This window comes from Scyliorhinus canicula, chromosome 21 (genome assembly GCF_902713615.1).
Source record: "Scyliorhinus canicula chromosome 21, sScyCan1.1, whole genome shotgun sequence".
Lineage (NCBI taxonomy): Eukaryota > Metazoa > Chordata > Chondrichthyes > Carcharhiniformes > Scyliorhinidae > Scyliorhinus > Scyliorhinus canicula.
Window position 1 is genome coordinate 38,189,197 of NC_052166.1, and position 22,824 is coordinate 38,212,020.

General features: G+C 45.4%; 1 protein-coding gene across 5 annotated transcripts in view; it reads right to left on the reverse strand.

The window, feature by feature from the left end:
* The window catches only part of whrna (whirlin a), a 251,445-nt gene that overhangs the window by 70,086 nt on the left and 158,535 nt on the right, over window positions 1-22,824 (reverse strand). For 4 of the 5 annotated variants that reach the window (XM_038781825.1, XM_038781826.1, XM_038781823.1 and 1 more), the window contains exons 7-8: window positions 6,905-7,117; window positions 3,024-3,230 (exon numbers count right to left, since the gene is read on the reverse strand). In XM_038781825.1, coding sequence (XP_038637753.1) covers window positions 3,024-3,230; window positions 6,905-7,117 — 420 coding nt within the window. The remainder of the gene's footprint in view (window positions 1-3,023; window positions 3,231-6,904; window positions 7,118-22,824) is intronic. The other variant, XM_038781827.1, reaches the window with a different exon arrangement.

Below are 22,824 nucleotides of genomic sequence, written 5' to 3' on the forward strand. Positions count from 1 at the left end.
ATTATGAAACATATTAAAATTCAGAGTCGTTTCATCAAGCTGCTATGCAGAAATGGATTCAGTGACAAAATTTAAGAGGTAGGAAATTAATTGCACACTGTGAAGAATGTTCTAGTATTCTGGGCTTTCATTTGTGGCTTAAACGTTTCAAGAACCGCAATAAGGGGTTTCAAACCGGCTGAAATCTTGCTCCTTAATAATGACGCACCTATAATGCAAGCTTTGTTATGGTGCCCTGATTTCAGGAAATCCATAGAATCTCTACAATGCCGAAGGAAAGCCATTTGGCCCATCAAGTCTGTACTGACCCTCTTAAGGATCACCCCACCCAGGCCAACTCCCCTGCCCCATCTCCGTAACCCCATCTAACCAGCTCACCTTTGGACACAAAGGATAATTTAGCATGTCCAATCCACCTAACCTGCACATCTTTGGACACTAAACGATAATTTAGCATGGCCAATCGACCTAGCCTGCATATTTTTGGAGTGCAGGAGGAAACCAGGGCACCCGGAGGAAACCACCTAAATATAGAGACGCCCCACAGAAACCCCCTACATAAAGAGATGCCCCACAGAGACCCCTAAATAAAGGGTCCCCCCCCCAACAATTTCCAGTTGACAACTTCAATATGTGAAGGGAAGTGAAACAAAAATAGGGTGAAGGGGATCGAAGTATATGGGGGGGGGGGGGGGGGGGTAAGATGAGATTCAGCTATTGAGTTGAACGATCAGCCAGGATCATAATGAATAGTGGAGCATGCTCTAAGTGCTGAATGGCCTCCTCCTGCTCCTAATTTCTATGTTTCTCAACCCATGCAAAATGGGGGAAAACATGCAGACTCCACTCAGACAGTCACTCAAGGCCGGAATCGAACACCGGTCTCTGGTGCTGGTGTATATGCTCTATGCCATTAAGTAGTGCCACACCACAATTTGCTGGTACCTTCACTTCACAGAACCAGTGAAGCAGGGTACAACATACTCACATCTGCCACTTGTGCCTAATGTCGCCATTTGCTGTGAATTCTTATTTTCCTTTGATTAAGCAGCTGCAGTGTTGTGTTGCAATTTTTAAAAATAACGTACAGAAATATGAAATTAAATGAAAATCGCTTATTGTCACAAGTAGGCTTCAGTGAAGTTACTGTGGCAAGCCCCTAGTTGCCACATTCCGGCACCTGTTCAGGGAGGCTGGTACGGGAATTGAACCGTGCTGCTGGCCTGCTTGGTCTGCTTTAAAAGCTAGCGATTTAGCCCAGTGTGCTAAACCAGCCCCTTGCGAAACCAGAGTAAAGAAAAACGCTCAATTACACAAAAGGAGCATGCAGAATCCACACTCAAGCCAAACAGCACAAGAAGCCCATGAAAAACAAACATGGGCTACTTATCGCCAGCAAACAGGATCAGCTCCACACCACTCAACATAATGAGCCCCCGTTTACTATGGAAACCACATCACTTGAGATCACACACAGGAAAAGCTGTACCTCCATCAAGTCAATTAGCCATAACAGGCGTTCCTGTAATAATCATATTTCAATGGGAGTAGAAAAGAGACAAAAAAAAACGGATTAGCTCAAAGACACCACAGGCAAACAATTCTCGGGTCATGCTGCAAAATGCATCGCAGAACAATGCAGTGATTGCAGTTAAGCAACAAAAAAAACCAGGACAACTGAATAATACAAAAAGCGAAGCAGGAGATAAATGATGTTCCCACTGGGGAAATTGTCACAAATTTATGCTCCACACACATAAGCAGGGGCTGAAAACAGCATTATACCAGCAAAGGCAAAGGTACACGAATGGCCCATCTGCTGTTACATTTACTTTGATGCTGAAATATAACATTAAAGCACTAGCCTCCCATGAAACATCAATCTTTCCAGGTTTATAAATGAAAATGAAAATGGAACACCAGAGTTGTTAGTCATTTTCTTGACTTTTCCCGGGACCTCTCCTTTGCGATAACACGCACCAACTGCACTGATGCACATTATGGCTTCCAGCCAATCGCAGGCTTGGCACAGTTGTTCTGACGCTCCACTGGAAAAACTTACATTGAAAAAGAATTTCAGCTCGAAAAGCTGAAGTGACGGGCATTGCGGCCAGTTTGATCAGACTTTCTGGCACCATGGGCCAAGTTTTGATTTTATGCAAGTTTGCAAAGTCGCTCAGGAAATTGCTTTCCATCTCTCTCCTTCTCTAACCCATTGGCATCAATGCAAAGAAAAACGATGAGAGGTGCAAAGTGAAATGCTGACTTACTTCTGCCCCATTTACAAATTTGTACAAAGTTAAGTTCCACCTGAATAAGTCATTTTTTGAAATTGATTATTTAATTTGCGGTGGAGCAAGCTTATTTTTTAAAAATTGAGACTCGGATGGAAATATTTTTGCTAATGGGTTTGTTTAGAATTAATTGGAAAGAATAGAATGATTTATATTTGCTTATGCCAAGAATACGAATGAGTCATGCTAAGATTAAATTGAGGTTGTGATGCAATAATGGAGGGGACGCGATGGGCCAAATGGCCTCCTTCTGCACTGTAGGGATTCTTTGGATGTGCTAGGAGTGGGAGAAAACTAAAGGTTGCAACAAGTTATGGATAGAGATAACGTATATTTGGGATGGTGCAAACCAGGTTCTGGACAGGATATTCAATTGTTGATACCTGTGAAGCACAAGTTACTGAACCAAAGCTTGATCCTGGCATTGTTGTACCCAAGTCAGTCTGTGGGAAATGTGACTAATTTCATAGTATTTTAGGGGGACTTTTGGTTTGGCTTTTAAACAATATCTGTCATCTAGTAAGGATAATGAACTATCTCAAACCGGAAGGGTCAAAGTTATATTGATTAGTGATGTTCAAATTGATCCAACATGTGGATTTGATGCTTTGCTCAACATGAATATACAACATTGCAGTGAATGTTTGCATCAAAAATTATAAGTCGTGAAGCAGGTTTGAAGAAGTGTTTAATAGACGGAGCATTAAGCAATGCAGTCTGGACACTTACCCTGGCTGAACTGAGAGTGGTAGATGTGAAGTAGCTGACGGAGGACGAGGCTGTGTCTCCATAAGACATGACCGAGTAGGAATCCGTCCCTGTGCTAGAATTCTGGCGGGCTTTCATTGACTCAATCTCGCGTTTCAATACCATGTTGTCAAATCTATCCAGATCTTGAGGTGTGATTACACCTCGGACATCCGAGAGTAAAGAGAACTAACAAAGAATAAAGAACACACCACAGGTTTATAGTGTTAAATGTGCAGCAAGTGTGCTCACAAGGTGAAAGTTGCAACTTTCTAATTCACACATTTCCTTGCCGTATCACAACATAATTCTTTATCGAATTTCTGTTTTCTCCCCTTTCTATGCTCCGAGGCAATGTAACTTTGCACACTGGATGAGAACATCATCGACAATTCAAACTTGAATTTTCAAGTGCACACTTGTTGGATAGAATTCTAAAAGCAGTGGAGGATTTATGGAAAGATCAGTTGGAATACGAGATAGACATAAGAACCAGCATGAACATAGAACAGTACAGCACAGCACAGAACAGGCCCTTCGGCCCTCGATGTTGTGCCGAGCAATGATCACCCTACTTAAACCCACGTAACCCGTATACCCGTAACCCAACAATCCCCCCATTAACCTTACACTACGGGCAATTTAGCATGGCCAATCCACCTAACCCGCACATCTTTGGACTGTGGGAGGAAACCGGAGCACCCGGAGGAAACCCACGCACACACGGGGAGGACGTGCAGACTCCACACAGACAGTGACCCAGTCGGGAATCGAACCTGGGACCACTGGAGCTGTGAAGCATTGATGCTAACCACCATGCTATTGTGAGGCCCCTTAGATCAAGATAGATTTTTTTTGTAGCAATCTGAAGTCCCACCTCTTGATATTGTGTGCGATCATCAGAAGAGCACTGAATCACGATTGATTTGACACATTATTTTGGGGGTTTGCACCCAATTGACTTCCCCCACCCCACAAACTAAGCTCTCAGTGTTATTCAAGCTGTCATGTGCCATGGTCAAAGCATGGCACCAGGCTGCCCACCTGACCCATTGCCCTGAAATTGCAGAGGAGGAAGGTGTGGGTCAATAAATCGCAGGCTGGGAACAGCATTGGGTGAGGCTTACATAGAACATACAGTGCAGAAGGAGGCCATTCGGCCCATCAAGTCTGCACCGACCCACTTAAGCCCTTACTTCTACCCTATCCCCATAACCCAATAACGCGTCCTAACCTTTCTGGCCAATCCACCTAACCTGCACGTCTTTGGACTGTGGGAGGAATCTGTAGCACCCCGAGGAAACCCACGCAGACACAGGGAGAACGTGCAAACTCCGCACAGTGACCCAGCGGGGAGTCGAACCTGAGACCCTGGAGTTGTGAAGCCACAGTGCTATACTTGTGGTACCGTGCTGCCCAAATGCCCGTGCTTGACAGATGGCGATATCAGTGACGAAGGTGTCTGTGAATGGATTGGGCACCACTCAGCAGATCGGGTAACACTTATGGAGAGAGAACAGAATTGGACCGTTGACTTTTCATCAGAAACTGTTAAGACCTGATTGGACGTTATCGACCTGAACGGTTAGCTCTGTTTTTAATTCAATTTAATTACGCCTGCAGTATATTCACAGAAAGCAAATGAGAAGTCATTTTGTGACACTCCACTGCCAGCATGGGGCCTGGATGGATACCAGCTCAGCTCAAAAAGACCTTCCCAACGGTGTTGCCACCCTATTTCCAACCTGCTGAGCGCTGGCAGCAGAGCTTTGCAAAATTACCCATTTGTTCAAAATTATTCTGGAGAGGTGGGAAATACCAGTTCCGTCGCATTTACTGCCCATCCTTGATTGCCCTGACGTACTGAAAGTGGACGGTCTCCTTGAACTGCTGCTAGTGGTGGTGATGGTGCTCCGACAATCATGTTGAGTAGGGTATACAAGCTTATTCACCCACAGTGTCTGCACAATCATACGCACTAGACTTTCATGCTCACTGACAAATACTGAGGTTTGTCCAGCCCTTATTTCATTCACAATGGTAAACTCAAAACATACTTGCTTTGATTAGAATTTAATACACAAATTCACTGACACAGGGCAAATCCTGTTAAAATAATTCTGAATAGTAACACTTTGGAGTGTGGCTTCCTCCACCTCAGAAGTTACTGATAGACTATTAAACCCATAAAAAGAAAAGAAAATCAAGAGAGATGAAAACACATTCTGAACTTGGTTTATCTGTCCTCTGGTAACCCTTGCAATGTTACATTTCATTACTTTGGTTTGATTCCATGAAAAAAAATCAAGTTGACAGTTCAGCTTCTGCGAAAGATAGGGGGCGATATTGAGGCCAAATGTTCGCGCTGTTGTGAACAGGGCCCGGGCATGACCTATTCTGGCCCCCACAAGGGGCCAGCACGGCACTGGAGCGGTTCATGCCGCTCCAGCCTCCTTGGCGCCACGGCAACCTGCGCATGAGCAGTTGTGGTGCGCTATACTGCGCATGCGCGGGGAACATCTTACGCGCACCGGCCCTGCCCCAACATGGGGTCGGTGTTCATGGGCCGGCCGCGCCAGGAAGTAGGCCCAGGGGAGGAGAGGCCGGCCCGCCGATCAGTGGGCCCCGATCGTGAGCCAGACCCCATCGGAGGCTCCCCCGGTGGAGAAGCCCCCTCCCCCTCCCTCTCACCCCCCACCTCCACAGGCCGCCCCCCGAGCGCTCCCGCAGAGTTCCCGCCGGCAGCGACCAGGGGTGAACGACGCTGGTGAGACTCTGTCGTAACGGGGCGCCCGCTCGGCCCATCTGGGCCGAGAATCGGCGGCCCCGCCAAATCCAGCGGCCCGCGCCAAACGCGGCGGCGCAAATGGCACCGATTCCCCGCACCTCGCAGAATCGCATGCCGGAGTTGGGGCGTCGTGGAGCAGTTGCGGCGATTCTCCGGCCCGGCGCGGGGCTTGGAGAATCATCCCCATACTCTTTGAGAGATGTTTTGGTTTGTTGTTCAGCTGCTGTCTCCCTTGTAGATAAGCAGCACTGAGAGCGTACAGCCAGTTCTCATGTTTTCCCTTTGTCTTGTCTTCCCCTTCAAAACATTTCTCAGAGTTGTCAGAAAAGATGTTAGTGAATTGTAGGAGCGGGTCTCTCTTTGTTTTCAAATGAGTGCAATAACACTTTTCAAACTATTTTTGTAACAATCCAATACTTTTAGCAGAAAATGCATGGGAATATTTCCTAGCGGCCGTCTGGTCTATTGTGTACTGGTATTCACAGGGAGATGGAGTCTGTACAGTCTCAGTCCAGGCTACACATACCCATTCTCATGACTGATTCAAGCACTGATTCGGTAGCTGCCCAGAATGTGGTCACATTTCATTCCCTGGAGCAGAAATGGCAGGGAAAATTTTATTTCTATAATTTTAGTTCAGAATCTCCTTTTCTGCAACTAAAATTAGCTTGCAGACAGAATAGGTTTAAAAGGCAAGAGTAATCCTGCTTTTATCAAGCGTTGCATGACTTGGAGACCCAGTCAAAACATCAATGAACTTACAAGTCTGTTCAACTACCACAATATTAGTAATATTAGTTGTGATGGGTTTGGTTTCAATTACAATTTATTTGCTCATTTTAAATGTTTGCGATTAGTGTATTTTTCAGGAATTGAAGTTTACACTTTTCAAACAGTTAAAATTCAGGCAAAGAAGTTACTGATGTGGTTAAGTCTATAAACTGGGCTCTCTTCTGCCCCCAATCTGTAAATAGGCTTTTAACCGATTTGAAGAAGAATTGAAAGAAAACGATGAGTGAAGAGAATCCAGTCCTGTTTGTCAAACTGCTTGCTGGAATATCACATTACATGTTACCTTTGCATGTGTGTTGAGGAGTTCGAAGAGGGCCATTACCAAGGCCTGAACAGGTATGTTGCTCTCCTTGTACTCATCAAGGTAGTAGGCCATGGTTGCTCGTTCATGCTCATTGAGTAGATGTCGGGCCTGTTCATCCAGCATTGCACGGGCTTGGTTCACTAAGCTGCTCAGCATGACCTGTGACCCTGCCAGACCTTTGTAAAATATTGGCTGTGGAAAGAAAGGGACATTTTAATCCAGGAATGAAGACCATTGATAGTCCTGGCAGCTAATCTAATCAGTTCCCCTTCAAGAATAGCTCCTGACATTTCAATGGACACAATGAGTTTTTAAACAAAATTGATATGTTATGGATGTTTCTTATCATTTATTTTCTTAGATATAGAATGTATAGAGATTCAAGAATCTCTCTTGAACTTGTAATGGTACCCCTCACAGCAAACCTGGTGACGTTACTGAACTCTTTTTTTTTTGACGCACAGCCATTGTAAGCTATTTAATAGATGGTTTTGTTTACAATGCTTGAAGACAGGCAAAATGAAGAAGCACTGTCAAATAAGCAAGATGCTACCAAGAGGGATTAAACCAGATTTATAAGAGCAGTGATTGATACGAAGCAATTGTTTTTGTTGCAGCCATCAGCTTATTGCACAGCACTCAAAACCCAAATTAACCACAACCCAAGCATTCAACAGTGCTGTGAAATATTGCATATTCACTGCCTTTGTCACTGAATTGCACTGTCCGCAAAGTAAGGAACTTTCCTGCATTTTCAGACTGAGTGAGAGCATGCGGAATGCCATTCGAGACAGCAATTTGCTGATTTGTGGTTTGAACATTTTAAAAATATTCATTTACGGGATGCGGCCGCCGCTGCTTAGGCCAGCATTTGTTGCCCATCCCTAGTTGCCCTCCAGAAGGTGGTGATGGGCTGCCTTCTCAAACCGCTACAGTCCCTGAGGTGTAGGTGCACCCACAGTGCTGATAGGGAGGGAGTTCCAGGATTTTGATCCAAAGACAGTGAAGGAATGATGATGCAGTTCCACATCAGGGTGATGTGTGGCTTGAAAGGGGACTTACAGGTGGTGGTATTCCCATGCATTTTCTGCCCTTTCTCATGCACAGTGGTATATGCCCCTGTGCATGAGAATTGTGAATAGAAAATTTCCTTTTTATCGCTGTGACTCAGGCTCCATTGTATTTCACCGTCATGTAACTTGGATTTAAATTTTAAAAGAAGTTTTGTGAGCTTGTGCATCTGGAAAAGAAGGATGAAACAAGTGCAAAACTGCAGAGATCTTTATTAAAAAAGCATATTTTAAGTAAGATTATCCCCTAGAATCTGAGAAAACAAGAACTTGCATTTACGACTGTCATTTTCACAACTGCTATCATCTCGAAGGACTGGAGCAGCAGATACCTGGGAACCCCACCACCTGGATATTCCCCTCCGAGTCACTCACCACCCTGACTTGGAAATATATCGCCGTTCCTTCACTCTCGCTGGGGCAACATCCTGGAACTCCCTCCCTAACAGCAGATAACAGTAGATACACCTCAAGGATTGCAGGGCTTCAAGAAGGCATCTCACCACCACCTTCTGAAGGGCAATAAGGGATGAATAATAAATGCTGGCCTAACCAGCGACGCCCACATCCCATAAACAAATTTTTTTAAATATAGCGTCGTTGATGTCAGAAAATGTCCCACGTGTTTCATGGAAGCATGACCAGGAACAATTGGACAACGAGTCACATAGCGATCTAATTGGAGAAATCCAGAGCTGCACATGACTTTGAGATATTGGGCAAGTTTAACATGTGACCAAATAAACGCAGAAACACACTAATTTCACAAATTCTACAATCAAGATAGCACCCTTATTTAAATATTACAATGATGTTTTTACATGATCCTGGCACATGCCCTGGACATTACTGATCCAATAAGGCAAGACTGTACTCCCAGCATGGCATAGGCATGCTCATGGTGCCTGCCATTTGGACATTTCGGGACCTGTTTGATGCTTGAAAAACAGGCACGGCACGATCCAATTTCGAGTGCACACTATCAACTCAGCCGCCTGTTAGACAACTCTTCCGATTTTATTTTCCACTCAAGTCAATGGAGGCTGAAGGTGGGAGAGGACTTTACAGCATTACCCAATATCAGAATGAACCCCATGGAAAACTCTGGCTGTATCTGAAGTTTATACCTATGCAGTGGTTGCCTTTGTTGCTATGAACACTGGAACTGCAAGGACAGTGTGTATTGAAGCCACCTCTCACCTGGCACTAGCACTGGAATACTGTTGTTATTAATGTAACAGGAGCTCAGTGTTGGGCCTTTTCACATGTAGAAAAGCTTGAAAACAATCTCTGTAGCCTCATGGAAGCTCATCCGTGCAGTTTTATTATCCAGTTTTAACAGCCGCATGTCCCAGATGAGATGAGCCATACAGAGGCACATCAATATTTTTTTACTTGCCGGTGTGATTGTGAAGACATTTTACCAACTGATTTTGTCAGCAGTGGGATTGAGTGGATTAACCAGACTTAAATCAACACCATGTGTCTGCCTATTTCCCCAGGCCACTCACTGGAGTCCATTAAACAATCAGAGCCTCGGCTCTTTGTTTTGCAGCAAAGACACATACAATTTATGAAACAAGACAAGTTCAAGGGACTCCTCCAGAGGAAATGAACTATACCGTATATATGAAAGGATACGTATGCAGGTTTCGGCTTTCAATGCAATTAATTTTACAATCTAGAACACTTGAATACACGAAATAGGAGCAGAAGTTGGCTATTTGGCCCCACAAGCCTGCTCCGCCATTCAATGAGATCATGTCTGATGCCTCTGTGTTTTGAATTCCGTATTACCAGCTGTTCTCCCCTTCCCCCATAACCCTTTAATTCCCTTGCCTAACAAGAATCTACCTCCGTCTTGAAAATAAATCAGTGACCCCGCCTTGACCGCCTTCTGAGGTCGAGAGTTCCAAAGTCACACAACCCTCTTGAGAAAAAAATTCTTCTCAGCTCTGTCCTAAAAGGGCGGCCGACTCCTAATTTCAAAGCAGGGGCCCTTAGTTCTGGGCTCACCCACAAGAGGAAACATCCCTTTCACATCCACTTTATTCATACAGTTCAGGATCTTCAATCAAGTCACCTCTCATTCTCCAGTGGAAATAAGCCCAATTTGTCCAACCTTTCCTTATAAGACAACCCCTACGTTCCAGGTATCAATTTAGCAAACCAACGCATTTACTTCATTACACTCGATCGCACCACAATATCTCGCAAAGAACTATGGGCTGGATTCTCCGTTTCAGCGGCTAAGTGCCGGCTCGGAGAATTCACGGGCAGTTCGCGATGAAACAATCGGTGCCGACCCCTCACTGATTCCGGAACTGTGAAGGGCTACCAGCGGCACCGGATGAAACTCCCGGTTCCCGCGCCAAAAATGGACGGAAGGTGGCCGAGTCCCTGGCTGCACATGCGCATAGCTGACGACCTGCAGCGGTCGCGCCATACAACATGGTGCCGGCCGTGCACGGACCCAACCCGCCATCCGTGACCCCCACAGGCCTCACCCTGGCCACTCCCAACAGTCTCCCTCAGCCCTCTTGGAAGCACCTCCCCCCACCGGCCAACGGCACGCATCCCTGCCGAGTGTGTTTGCGCTGGACACAGTCCGTAGCCACGCCGGGTTCACAACCGCTGAGGACACACGTGTCCTGCGCCATCGAGAACTCGGCCCATCGGAGGTGGAGCATCACAGGAGCGCCAGCCGTGACGTGCCAACAGTGTTGCAATGGCATGCGGCGCGCGACGCGATTACGCCATTTTGGAGGGGGCAGAGCATGGCTGACTGACGTCAGACCAGCGCCGGCCCCAATTTGGGCATCAGAGTCGATTCTCTGCCCGATCGCCGATTACGTCAGGAAACGGAGATTCCCACCCTATATCTGAATTCAACATTCTGGGGGGGAAATTCAATTGGAGCTTCTGTTGAAAGCCCGCCTCCCTCTACACACAACTTCCCCTCTCGCTCCTGCTCCATGCTTCTGTTGTGTTGTCGGTTGAGAGGGACTGCAGAATAGCATCTATAACTGTAGCAGGCTTTCTGTGCACCAGGCAGAAAACTATGACCAGCCTTTCAGGTTGCAGAAACAGTCCTTTCAAAATCCAACAAGTCATCACAATCCCTCTAAGCACCCCCATTCCAAATCCAAATCCCTTGCCGCAAATGGTGGTGCACTAAGGCAGGCTTTTGCTTGTTTCCATAGGTAGTAATTCCCGTAACAGGTCGCTAGTCCATCGCCGGAGGCTTATATAGCTTGAGGGATGCCACTCCACATTGAGCCAGTCTGACCAGGTGTCTCTCCTGCTCTTACTGCCTGCCATTGGCATATTGGGAAGGATTTTCCAGGTTGACACTCAACTTGTTTGGCCACGTTATGCACACTCTTTCCTTGGCCATAGAGTCCTGGGGTGGGACACGAACCAAGAGCTTCTGGTTCAGAGGCAGAGACACTGAGCCCAAGACCCCCAGAAACACCCCCATGCGACCGCAAAGTCAGCAAAAATGAAATAATGTCAAAAGCACCCCCTCACAAGTTGGACAGCTGGTCTTTTAAATAGCGCTAATAGAGGCTTGGTGGGGTGTGGAGAGGAAGGCCTTGGTGCAAGTGGCCATAGGCAGTGCACCTGCCATTTTTGGCCTCTCCAACTTCTTATCGTGCTGGTTCTAGTGGCACTACAGAGTCAAATCCTTCAGCCTAAACCTCTTAGCTTGCCACTTAGAATCAGGTCCAAATCTACACAAATAGTTTGCCAATCAAAGTTATGCATTGGTCAGAAATATTTCAAATTCGGTACCTTAGCTGACAAGTCTGTTTTTTATATCTAACCGCCGCTGGGTAATTACGCGATAAATCACAAAACACACGCAATCAGATTTGTTTTAAATTAAGGTGAGCAAAGTTGCAAAATGTACCATGGAATCATGAAAGAAATACCAAGGTATGACAAAACAAGAATACTTCGAAAATCTTGTCCTTAAATCAAGGCTTGCTAATCAGAGTGTTGAAATCATGTAGTGTGATATTTGGGAACAATCACAATTATCTGTAATTTCTGATTTTATGACAGAGTTGCAAAGTAGTTTAAAATTAATGGACTAATGCCTTAGCAATTTCACAGAAATAGGCCAATATCTGCATTTATGCAGGACCTAGAATCCTGCACAATGAGATGAAAGGAAAGCAACTTGTCACATTGGAATTCTACGCTTGGATGAGGACCATTTAAAAAAAATTCTGAATTAACTATATTGTGTAGCTACTACCTAAGTGACTAGTAATTTGGCCTGCCATCCATTTGCGTAACGCATTTGCAAAAGATAATTGATTTTTCTTACTAATTGCGAGGATAATGAAAAGTAGGATTATTCATTTGTTATTTATGAATTCTATAGCTCTATATTCATTTAGCTCATTAATTAACCATTCATTTGAGATTAGCTTTTTTTAAAAGTATATTTCAAAGCCAACCCGCAAATGATAACCGTGCATTCTGGCTAAGATATCTAAATGCAATTTAACTTTCTCACTTGCGCTATGATATACATAAATCCCGCAACTTCCATCCGAACACCTTCACCACATGCATCCTTGTGGTTTAAGATGCAAGCCGACTAACATCTCCTTGAGGGCAATCGGGATGAGCTGCGTTAGCAATGCCCAGATACTGAAAATGGTGAATAAAGAACGCAGCATTATTGGCGTTTTCAGGAAAGCATTACAAGATGCTTATGAAATGAAATATTGGACCTGAACCTCAGGAAAGTGGGGCGATGGGATAGTGGTATTGTTATTGGCCAAGTAATACAGGGTAATGTTTGGATCCCACCATGGTGGACAACGAAATTTGAATTCAATAAAAACTTTCAAATTCTAATGATGACCATGAAGGGCAGCATGGTGGCACTGTGGTTAGCACTGCTGCCTCGCATTGCCAGAGACCCGGGTTCGATTCCGACTTCGGCTGACTGCCTGTGCGGAGTCTGCACAATCTCCCCGTGTCTGCGTGGGTTTCCTCCGGGTGCTCCAATTTCCTCCCACAGTCCAAAGACGTGCAGGTTAGGTGTATTGGCCATTATAAATTGCCCTCAGTGACCAAAAAGGTTAAGAGGGGTTGTTGGGTTGCGGGGATAGGGTGGAGGTGAGGGCTTAAATGGGTCGGTGCAGACTCAATGGGCCGAATGGCCCCCTTCTGCACTGTATGTTCTATGAATGGACTCTATGAATGGACTTTAACCTGAGCAGCAAGTGGGACACATTGGATGGGAGTAGGTCTCCGAAGTGGAACCAATTCACCCCAGCCTTTGCTGTTCTGATGGAACATTTGGAGAACAAGCTAACCATGAAGTCCACTTCTGCTTCGACACGTGAATGGTTTAGTTGCCAAAAAATTATTCTCGTTTGTTCCCTTCAACCAAAAATGTAAAAGGAAAATGATCTCACAGCTTTGCCCAAGGCTTTGACACTGCTACTTTTCTCGTCTTTCCATTGTGTTGCCTATTGATTAATGTGCTCTGCTGACTGCTGTGTCAGAGATGAAATGGCTTACTTTTTCAGAAATATAGCACCTTTAATTAGACTGCACTCTGTGAAGCCTGATACAGTACGTTTTTTTTTATTTGCACAAGCTATCTACTTAAAAGACAGCTGGGATGAAAAGTTTTAAAAGAGAGAGAGAAGAGGGAAAAAGATTTTTGATTCAATATTAACAATATTACTATTAATTTTAATGTCAAAGGGGATAATCAGTGTGTGTTGCAGCTTTAAAAATGAGAAAATTGCCAATTTTCTTGGAGGGCCTAGAGCATATACCATCTGCGCCAGGTGTCCAGCTATCATTGAACGCTTTGAGCTCTTTTGTAACACACAGAGCACTGGCCTGATTCTTGACCCAGAATTGCTGGACAAAAATTTGTCTCCCGTGATGGGAGAGGAAAGAATGAGTGATAAATTGGAAGAGAAAATAGAATTTAGCAAAAGGAAGCAAGAAGAAATAAAATGGAAGATCGGTTGTGAAAGACAACATGAAACAGACAACGCACAGAGAGAGAGATTGCAGAGCAAAATATTATAGAGCCTGTTCTACAATAAATTTCCCCAAAGCACAAGTTTCCAGACTCGAAACGTCAGCTCCCTTCTCTCTCCACAGATGCTGTCAGACCTGCTGAGATTGTCCAGCATTTCTTGCTTCAGATTCCAGCATCCGCAGTAATTTGCTTTAATCTTGGATTAAACGAATGACTGTCGAACAGGGCAGAACCAAGGCGACGTCCCTGCAAGGTAGCCGTGGGGAGGCATCGAGGAGAGGTCTCACATCTCCAAAACAAAGGAGGTAAAATGAGCAGCTGGTCAGCATCAGCATTGGAGGGGGTCTGAAAGTCGGCTTGTCTGCTCACCTTTTGCGTCTAGATGCATGGCATAGCACGAGAGAGAAATATTCAAGGTGAAAACGGTGCTGCTGCCATCAATCAAAATAATACCAAAGAACTGAGCATCCCCATTCCTGTTGCTATTCTTCGGCAGTGCGTTATTTCATAAATATCCTGTAACAGCAAATTGCCTCATGCGCGGCAGAAGGTTTGTGAAATACTCTGTAACCTAACTTTATAGAAATTTCAGCAGAAATAAACAGATTGAAACACAACTTTATCAGATGTTGAAGACTTGAAAGGCGACAGAAAAAGTAATGATTTACTTTGTTTCACACTTCAAAGCCCTAACGTACAAGTGTTCTAACCTGCGTAATTACTGCTGGCTGGGGACTAATGGCAATCCCATCCTCATCGCCAGGTTTGTGAGGGCCACAAAGAATCCAGCACGAGTTTGCAGAATCGAAAGAAATAACTTTACTTACAATTACATACATACAACAGCAGAGGCAGTACGCCACTCCACCACTGCTCACTCTAGCTGGTTCCACAATGGTCAGCTCTGCACGCCACCCCCTGCCCCCCTCCTCATTGAGGAAGCTCATACTCACTAAGGATTGTGGGATTGCCATTTTCCCCAGCCAGTAATAATTAGGCAGGATATAACAATAAGTCAATGTACAACAAATGTGCAGGATATTTGACACTCGTATTATACAGTGAGGTTCATGAGCACATTTTCCTTTTGCATCTAGAGAGTAAATCAATTCCCTGGCCATCAAAGAGGAAATTATACTCTAGAAAACATTTGTGACCTACCCCCCCCCCCGGCACAATTTTGCTGCTCCAACATTTCTGGGCCTTCCCCAATCTGCTGTAATGGAGCCTTTGCCTGGAGTAGCTGCAGGTTTAGCTTGACAGTGCAAATGTGGTGGGTGGGGAGAGAGGGGTTTTTAGCCTCTTTTCTCACTTTCCCATCACCCATGAAGTGACCAGAGAGGCACTCCCCGCCCCAAAGAAAACCCTGAGAGTGGATCTTGCAACACATCTGCCCGTGCAGCAGAAGGTCCATGTAGCAGCCTGAAGAGAACCAAATTATTTGGAATATTTCCTCCCCAGGCACAACCTTTGTGCTTTGAAACCTTTCAGCACAAGTCAAATGTCCCAATGCAGGGTGCCAAGAATGCAACTGCATTGCCGTACCCTGTGCAAAAAGAACTGTCAGAATCTGACCTGCATGGGAGGCTACCCAGCCCTGAATCTGTTGTTGACTCCTTCACTAACGGTCGCAATGAAATATAGAAGTATGTTTTTGTGTTAGAAATAGGGGCAGAACTGGAGCACAGTGGGTAGCACTGCTTCACAGCTCCGGGGTCCCAGGTTCGATTCCCAACTTGGGCGACTGTCTGTGTGGAGTCTGCACGTCTTCCCCATGTCTGCATGAGTTTCCTCCGGGTGCTCTGGTTTCCTCCCATAGTCCAAAGATGTGCGGGTTTGGTGGATTGGTCACACTAAATTGCCCTGTAGTGTCCAAATGTTGGGTTGCTGGGTTACAGGGATAGGGTGGAGGTGTGGGCTTAGGTAGGGTGCTCTTTCAGGGGTTGGTGTAGACTCGATGGACCAAATGGCCTTCTTCTGCACTGTAAATTCTATTCTATTCTATTCTACCGAGGTTGAATGAATTTATAAAAAAACGAAATCGGCAATGGATTAAGCAACATATAGAACGCACGTACTTTAGATAATCAGTTCATTATTTTGTTTAACAAGCTTAAACAATATATTCTGCAAGGTCACCGGTATTACAATTGCCTTGGAGCAATTTGTGTCAGCTCCATCAGTTTGCCCAATTGAATATTTACGGAGCGAATGGCCGACTTAGTTGATTCAGATTAAAATCCGTGGTCTCTGAGAGGAGGATCTCAATTTTTAGAATTCATTTGGGGATAGTTGTCTATCAATGTAGTCCAAATGGAAAAACTCTCCAGATTAAAACAGTTTATCCCCCATTTTCATTTGCCTGGCTGGAAGAGAGAAGGCGGCTTAAATATTTAAAAGAAACCCTTAATGGATTTACAGTGTGAGCTGAGCAATTTACCGGCATAATAATAGCGTTCAAATGGGTCTGCCACCTTTGTCAAATGCACAATTTTACAGAATTGTTTTCACGTATAACAATTATACTACTTTCCTCAGGGTGATTGTAGCCATGGGCAACAATTTACAATGTGCATGCTACATTGGCATCTATGGCTCCTTGCTTATACAAAATGCGGAATATTTTCTACAATTTACTGTGCACAGCAATTTACTACCGACTGGAATAAACCTTATTGCATACATTGCTCTGTAGTTCCAGCAGTGCCAGTCGCAGCAATGGCCAGGCTGGGATTCAACGCAGTGCCAAGCTTCATGTTCTGGAGTCCAGGGCCAATTAAATGTGGGTGATCTCATGATAGGGAGGAGAGGTGAGGCCACAACTGTTTTGGTTTTTGATGAAAAGGACGGAGGGGTAAGGAGAAGTAGAACTCATGGGGGAATAACTTGGTTGGCATGGCGGAGGGAGCCTTATGTTTGGAAAAGGGCAGTTAAGGGTGGCATACCTACCCAACACTCGAGCAGAGTGACCTGCTGGGCTTCCCCCCTTCCCCTAAATTCCTCACACCGGCCTCAATGATAAATAGCCAATAATTGGTCACTTAAAAGCCTCAAATGGGGTGATGGGGGCTCACTGTCCCGGGCCTCACCTGTCCCACATATATTTGTGCACAGGTTGGGGATGGACAGGAGGGTGGCAGGAGAGCCCCCTGGGGAATTTTATGGGCGCCCCCACCTGCATACCATAATATTTCATCCCAGGATTTGGTGGTCACAGAAGGTGTGATCACAACACGGCCAAACAGATTGAGCATCAACCTGTAAATCCTTCATTCTATAGCTGATGGTAGGTATGGGAGTGTCTCCTGGTCAGCCATATTTGATGTGGAGTGGCGCCTCTCAAGTTCTGGTTATAGATTGATGACTTGTCCAGGAAGAACCTGCTATGAAAATTGACCTAACCCCATGCTTTGTCTGCCTCGCGCTTCCCTAGACACGGGAAGCTTCCACATCAAAGTACATTTGGTTCTATTCCGCTTATTTATCTGAAGGTTTCAGGATGTCAATCGAATGTTCAAGCCAAGTTAAATGTAAAAATAATGGTGCTTATTTTCTAGTCTTGGCTCTGAAGTGGAGCTGTAACTGAATTTTTTAATCAAATGTCAAGTTTGAGCAATAGGTAAATGAATTTCTGCACTGAAACCATTCATTATTACCTATTTACTCATGCAAAGGGAATTTCTCATCAGATCACATTAATTATAACTTAGCTTATGAAGCACATACAATTGTGCCATAAAAGTATGAGATACAGATGAATTAGAATTAAGTACAGCATGTAATGGCAATATGTATGAACATAGTATACGGTATCTGTTAACAGAGATCAGAAACGAATAGAGGTTACACACAGCAGCCTTAAGCCCTAATGATAAGAAATTTTAAGCGATGTAGGGACATAAAACTGGTGCTTTCATTGATTACCACGTACCAGGGATGATGGCAACCTGATGCATCTCACCAGTCCTGCTCCGCAAAGAGCGAACGACATGAAACAAGTGGAGAAAGGACCCTGCCTTATCCATGCAACAGAAGATCCTGGCTCTAAGCCACCTGATATGGTTCTGTGAACACACAGTATGCAATTACTTTGTGTGACTGAATGTTTGAGTAGCTTGTTCCTTCTTCCATTTCCTGAGGCATGGAATTAATACACAAACATGGCAGCAATACAGAATGTTGCCTTGTCCTCACAATTGGGCATGCCCATGTAGTTGGAAACTCATAGAACCACAGCAGTGCAGAAGGAGGCCATTTGGCCCATCGAGTTTGCACCGCCCCTGTGAAAGAGTACCCTAAGCAGGCTCCCACCCTATCCCTGCCACCCCATAACCCCACCTAGCCCGCACATCCCTGGAATCCCTGGACACTAAGGGCAATTTAGCATGGCCAATCCATCTAACCTGCGCAACTTCGGACTGTGGGAGGAAATTGGAGCACCGGGGAGAAACCCACGCAGACATGGGGAGAACGTGCAAACTCCACACAGTCACCCAAGGCTGGAATTGAAGCTGGGTCCCTGGCGCTGTGAGGCAGCAGTGCTAACCTCTGTGCTGCCATACCAAAGAAGAGCCAATGAAGTACTGACTTCCCACCCTGCAGTGTCTCAGGAGAACCAGCCTTGCTGACACCACACGTATATCAGCCTCTGCATGCTTAATTTTTGTTAACCTCCAAAAGAAAAAACGAAAAGCAGATACCCTCCCATTGTACCCTGCTGGAGGGAGCAAAGGTGGAGTCTTGCATGCATTTGCTCATGTTTACCCATGCAACTGATAATCATTCCTCAACCCACTGCTGTTGTTTATCTACGTGGAGCCGAAACTGACTGCAGAGAACAGAGCATTTAACTCCCAGGAATAAATCTTTGTTCCAGTATTACTCAATCTCCTGACCAAAGCACGGCAGTTGGGAAAGGAGAAAAACGACGACAGGAAAATTTTTCTTTTTCGTTGATATGACACTGGTGGTGAAGGCACATCCTTAACACCCGATTAAAAAGAAAATCACTCAGTTTTGGTATATTGATCCATGAAATAGTTTTGTTTACTTTAATTAATTAACTTTATTCTAGCCACACAAAATCAGAGCGTAAACTCTCGCTACGACATCGCATTAATCCAGTGTCCGTATGCTGTTACAGATAATTACAAACTCATTAGAAGGAACAACAGTGGGAACTGTGATAAATAATTAATACTAATTGAAAGCAGGGCCTGGTAAGTGACTATGCACTTCAAACCCAGTGTGAATCGCACTTGGTACACTGTCTACAGAATGCTTAGCTAAGATAGCAAATGGCAGATCAATGTGTCTCGGTGGGTGGGGCGGGGGAGGGGGGGGGAATGGAGGAGATGTATAATGGGGAAAGAACCATAAATCCAGAAACAATTCAAGAATATAATCAATATGAAGGGGTTTTGCAGAGACTGCAATTCGATTTCAGAGGTCATGGGAAAGCTCGTCACTGTTAGGAAATATTTGTGTCACACGTATCCCCATCAAAACAATCTCAGTTCAACTTCAGGCTTGTGCCAAATCACTAAATCACCAAACATTCGGTGAAAATCATTCCCAAAGCTATCGATTTAGATGTGACTGGAGAACACAGGTGGGGTTGCAGAACATGAATTTCAAAACACTGGGCCGTATTTCACAACCCCACCGAGTCAGAAAGGAATTTGATTTATTCAGTCATCTAAAGTCAGTTGTTACGGGAAGAAAGTGGGGGTTGATTTAAACAGCACTGATTTTGCATCTCACTACCCATCCGTAAACAGAAAGGTGTTTTTGATTTGTTTCCCTCTTTCTCAGCAGTGGCGTGTTTCCCAATCCCTCGGTTTTGGTGTGGTCCAATTTTCTATTAATAGCCCCGCAGCAAACTCGAGATAGGATGAACCCAAAGGGTTAGTTTACTTTCACACACTCAAAATGCAAAGAGAGGGTCCGCGATGTCCCCCTAACATCCAGAGAGCAAAGAGAGGAATGAAGAAAAGAAAGATTTATAGTGCAGGGACCACAGAGAAAAGAAATATTGCTTCACATGGGTTCCAGAGGTCAAATCAAAATCCAATGAGGTATTCTTTGACGGAGGTTGATGAGCTGAAAACTGATGGCACACAGCGATGCATTAGTCTTGGAGGCAATGGCCCAGAACTTCCAACGAAGCAGGGTAGATGGGGTCAGGTGACCTGCTTGGGCTAGAGCTCCTTCGGTGTGGCTTGCTAGACAGATGTTAAAGCAACAGAATAAGCTTTCAATTCAACAAGGCATCAGTACTTGTTCCACAAGCCAGCAGCACATGTCACAAGACATCCACCTCTACACCAATTTTGACAAAGGACGTGCATCCATCATCTGGATTCCAGAGACTTACACGTTTCAGCCATTAGAAATGAAACTGTTGTGGGGCTTTTGTCTTAACAGAGCATCCATCTCTTTTTGACCAGCCTGGGTTGTTAAGTCCAGATGGCCTTTGTATAGCTCTCTTTCAAGTTGGGCTGCACAGTCTACAGGATATCATTAGTGGTTCCTCAGAGATAACAAGGTCTGAATTTTCCTAAAACAGTCAAATCACAGTTTTTGTTCAGGGGTCACAGACAAACACAATTTCAGCCATTTTAAAGGCTGCATTAGTTTTTAGAAATAGCAATGAGCATATCTACATATGTTTTATGAAAATATAGTTTGAGGTCTTCGATCCTCATGGTTCTTGTTGTCCCAGAGATAGAAATAATTTTATTTCATTTACTTGCAGTCTCATGAAAGAACCACAGGAGGAAAAGAGGTATCCATCCATTCTTTCATTCACACTGGCACGTCACACTCAGCAGGGGCAATGGCAGTTCCCCGCTACATTTTATTTTGAAGTTGGGTAGTGCATCAGCAAGGATATTTCCCTATCCTGGGTTGTGGAATAATTAGGTGACCTGGGAAGATGCAAATCCAACTTCATATGAAGTCTCCTCGGAGTCGGAGTTCTGAATTATCCTCTCTTGGGGATCAGGCATAGGCAAAGCTATTGGTTTCAGAACACTGCACGTCCACCTTCTGCTGAAGTGTCCTCTAAAGAGTCTGGGGGTTTTGTAGGGTGGTTAGCACACAGCAGGTAAGGAATGGTCCCTGCTGTCTATCGGCAGGGCAATGCTGGGAAATTCACTCTGACTGCCATGTTTTTTTGACCAGAGGGCAGAGCAGTTCCGGCCCAGCTTAGCTCCTCTCCGGCCACCGTGGTACCCTGTGGGTTCAGCTATTCAAACCCAGGGACTGTGATTCGACAGATTGCCAGGAGATTTGGGGCGCAATTCTCCCAAAGGGAGACAAACAGCCGACGGTGGGGTGAAACCCGGAGCGGCGTCGGAGGCCGCTCCTCGCCCCCTATTCTCCCCCCCCCCCCCCCCCCCCCCCCAGGAGCGGCAGCGCATGAATTTTGCGCGCCGGGCCTTGACCCTTGTGTCAAAGCGGCGCGCCGGAAATGACGCGGCCGGTGGTGCCTAAGTGACATCAGCCGCGCATGCGCAGGTTGGCCAGTGCCAACCCGCACATGCGCGGTTGCCGTCTTCCCCTCCGCTGCCCCGCAAGACATGCCGGCTTGATCTTGCGGGGCGGCGGAGGGAAAAGAGTGCGTCTTTTAGAGACGCCTGCCCGATGATCGGTGGGCACCGATCGCGGGCCAGACACCTCTTGAGCACGCCCGTGGTGCTTGATCCTCCCTCCGCCACCCACAGGCCCCACACACAGCGGTCGCGCGCTGTTCACGCCGGCAGTGACCAGGTGTGATTGGCGCCGGCGTGAACCGGTCGGGTTCGGCAGGCCGCTCAGCCCATCCGGGCCGGAGAATCGGCGGTCGCCGTTAGAAACGGCGAGCGGCGATTCTCCGAGCGGCCTGTCGCAAAACGCAACACGCCATTTTGGGGGGGTGGGAGAATCGCGGGGGGTGCCAGGGCGGCATGGCATGATTCGCCCGGCCCTCCTGCGATTCTCCCACCCGGCGTGCAGGGCGGAGAATCGCGACATTGGTTTTTTAATGGGACCTTGGCCTCGTTCGGGGATTCTTGTTTAATGTTCGGCGCGGTGAGCTATAGCAACGCTGGAGTGTTCCCGTTACTGTTGCTAGGTGCTATGGCTTGGTCAGGGGTCACAGACACACACAGTTTCAGCCACTTTAAAGGTCTTTGTCAGTTTTAAAATGTTTAGAAAGAGCAGTGAGCACATCTACACATATTTTCTAAAAAAATATACAGTATGAAGTTATAGTCCCTGACACAGTCAAAATTAAAACAGCCAGATTGTGGGGCAGGATCCCCAAAACACAAGCAATAAAATTTGATTTCTTCTTCCCTGTAAATTAATGGCAGTAATCGTTTTCCTCACTGGCTGATAAAGTCATATTTGGCAACAAAGCTTTTTCTGTGGAAAGTGATTGGATGAAAGATCATTTGTTTTTAGTATTCATATCCGTAACTACATTTCTCCAACAAGTATATGAAACTCAAAGAACAATTCCACTAAAATCAAATTTGACTCCAACCTTGAAAAAAATCCCAGAAGGAACACCCACACTATCTAATGCATTTTAAAATAAACATGCTTTGACAATAATTAAGTTGTTTTTGTAAATCTCTTGTATTTGGCAACCAAAGTAGTAATGCGAAAAAAATACATTCGGTGTTGGAACACAATTTGCGCATAAATTGGAAGAATACTATACACAACGGATTTGGCGGAAGTTTATAGGTCACTGCCAGCAGGCTTGCAAGCAGGGCAGCTGTAAACCTCTCTGATCAGCCTTCCCACTGCCTATC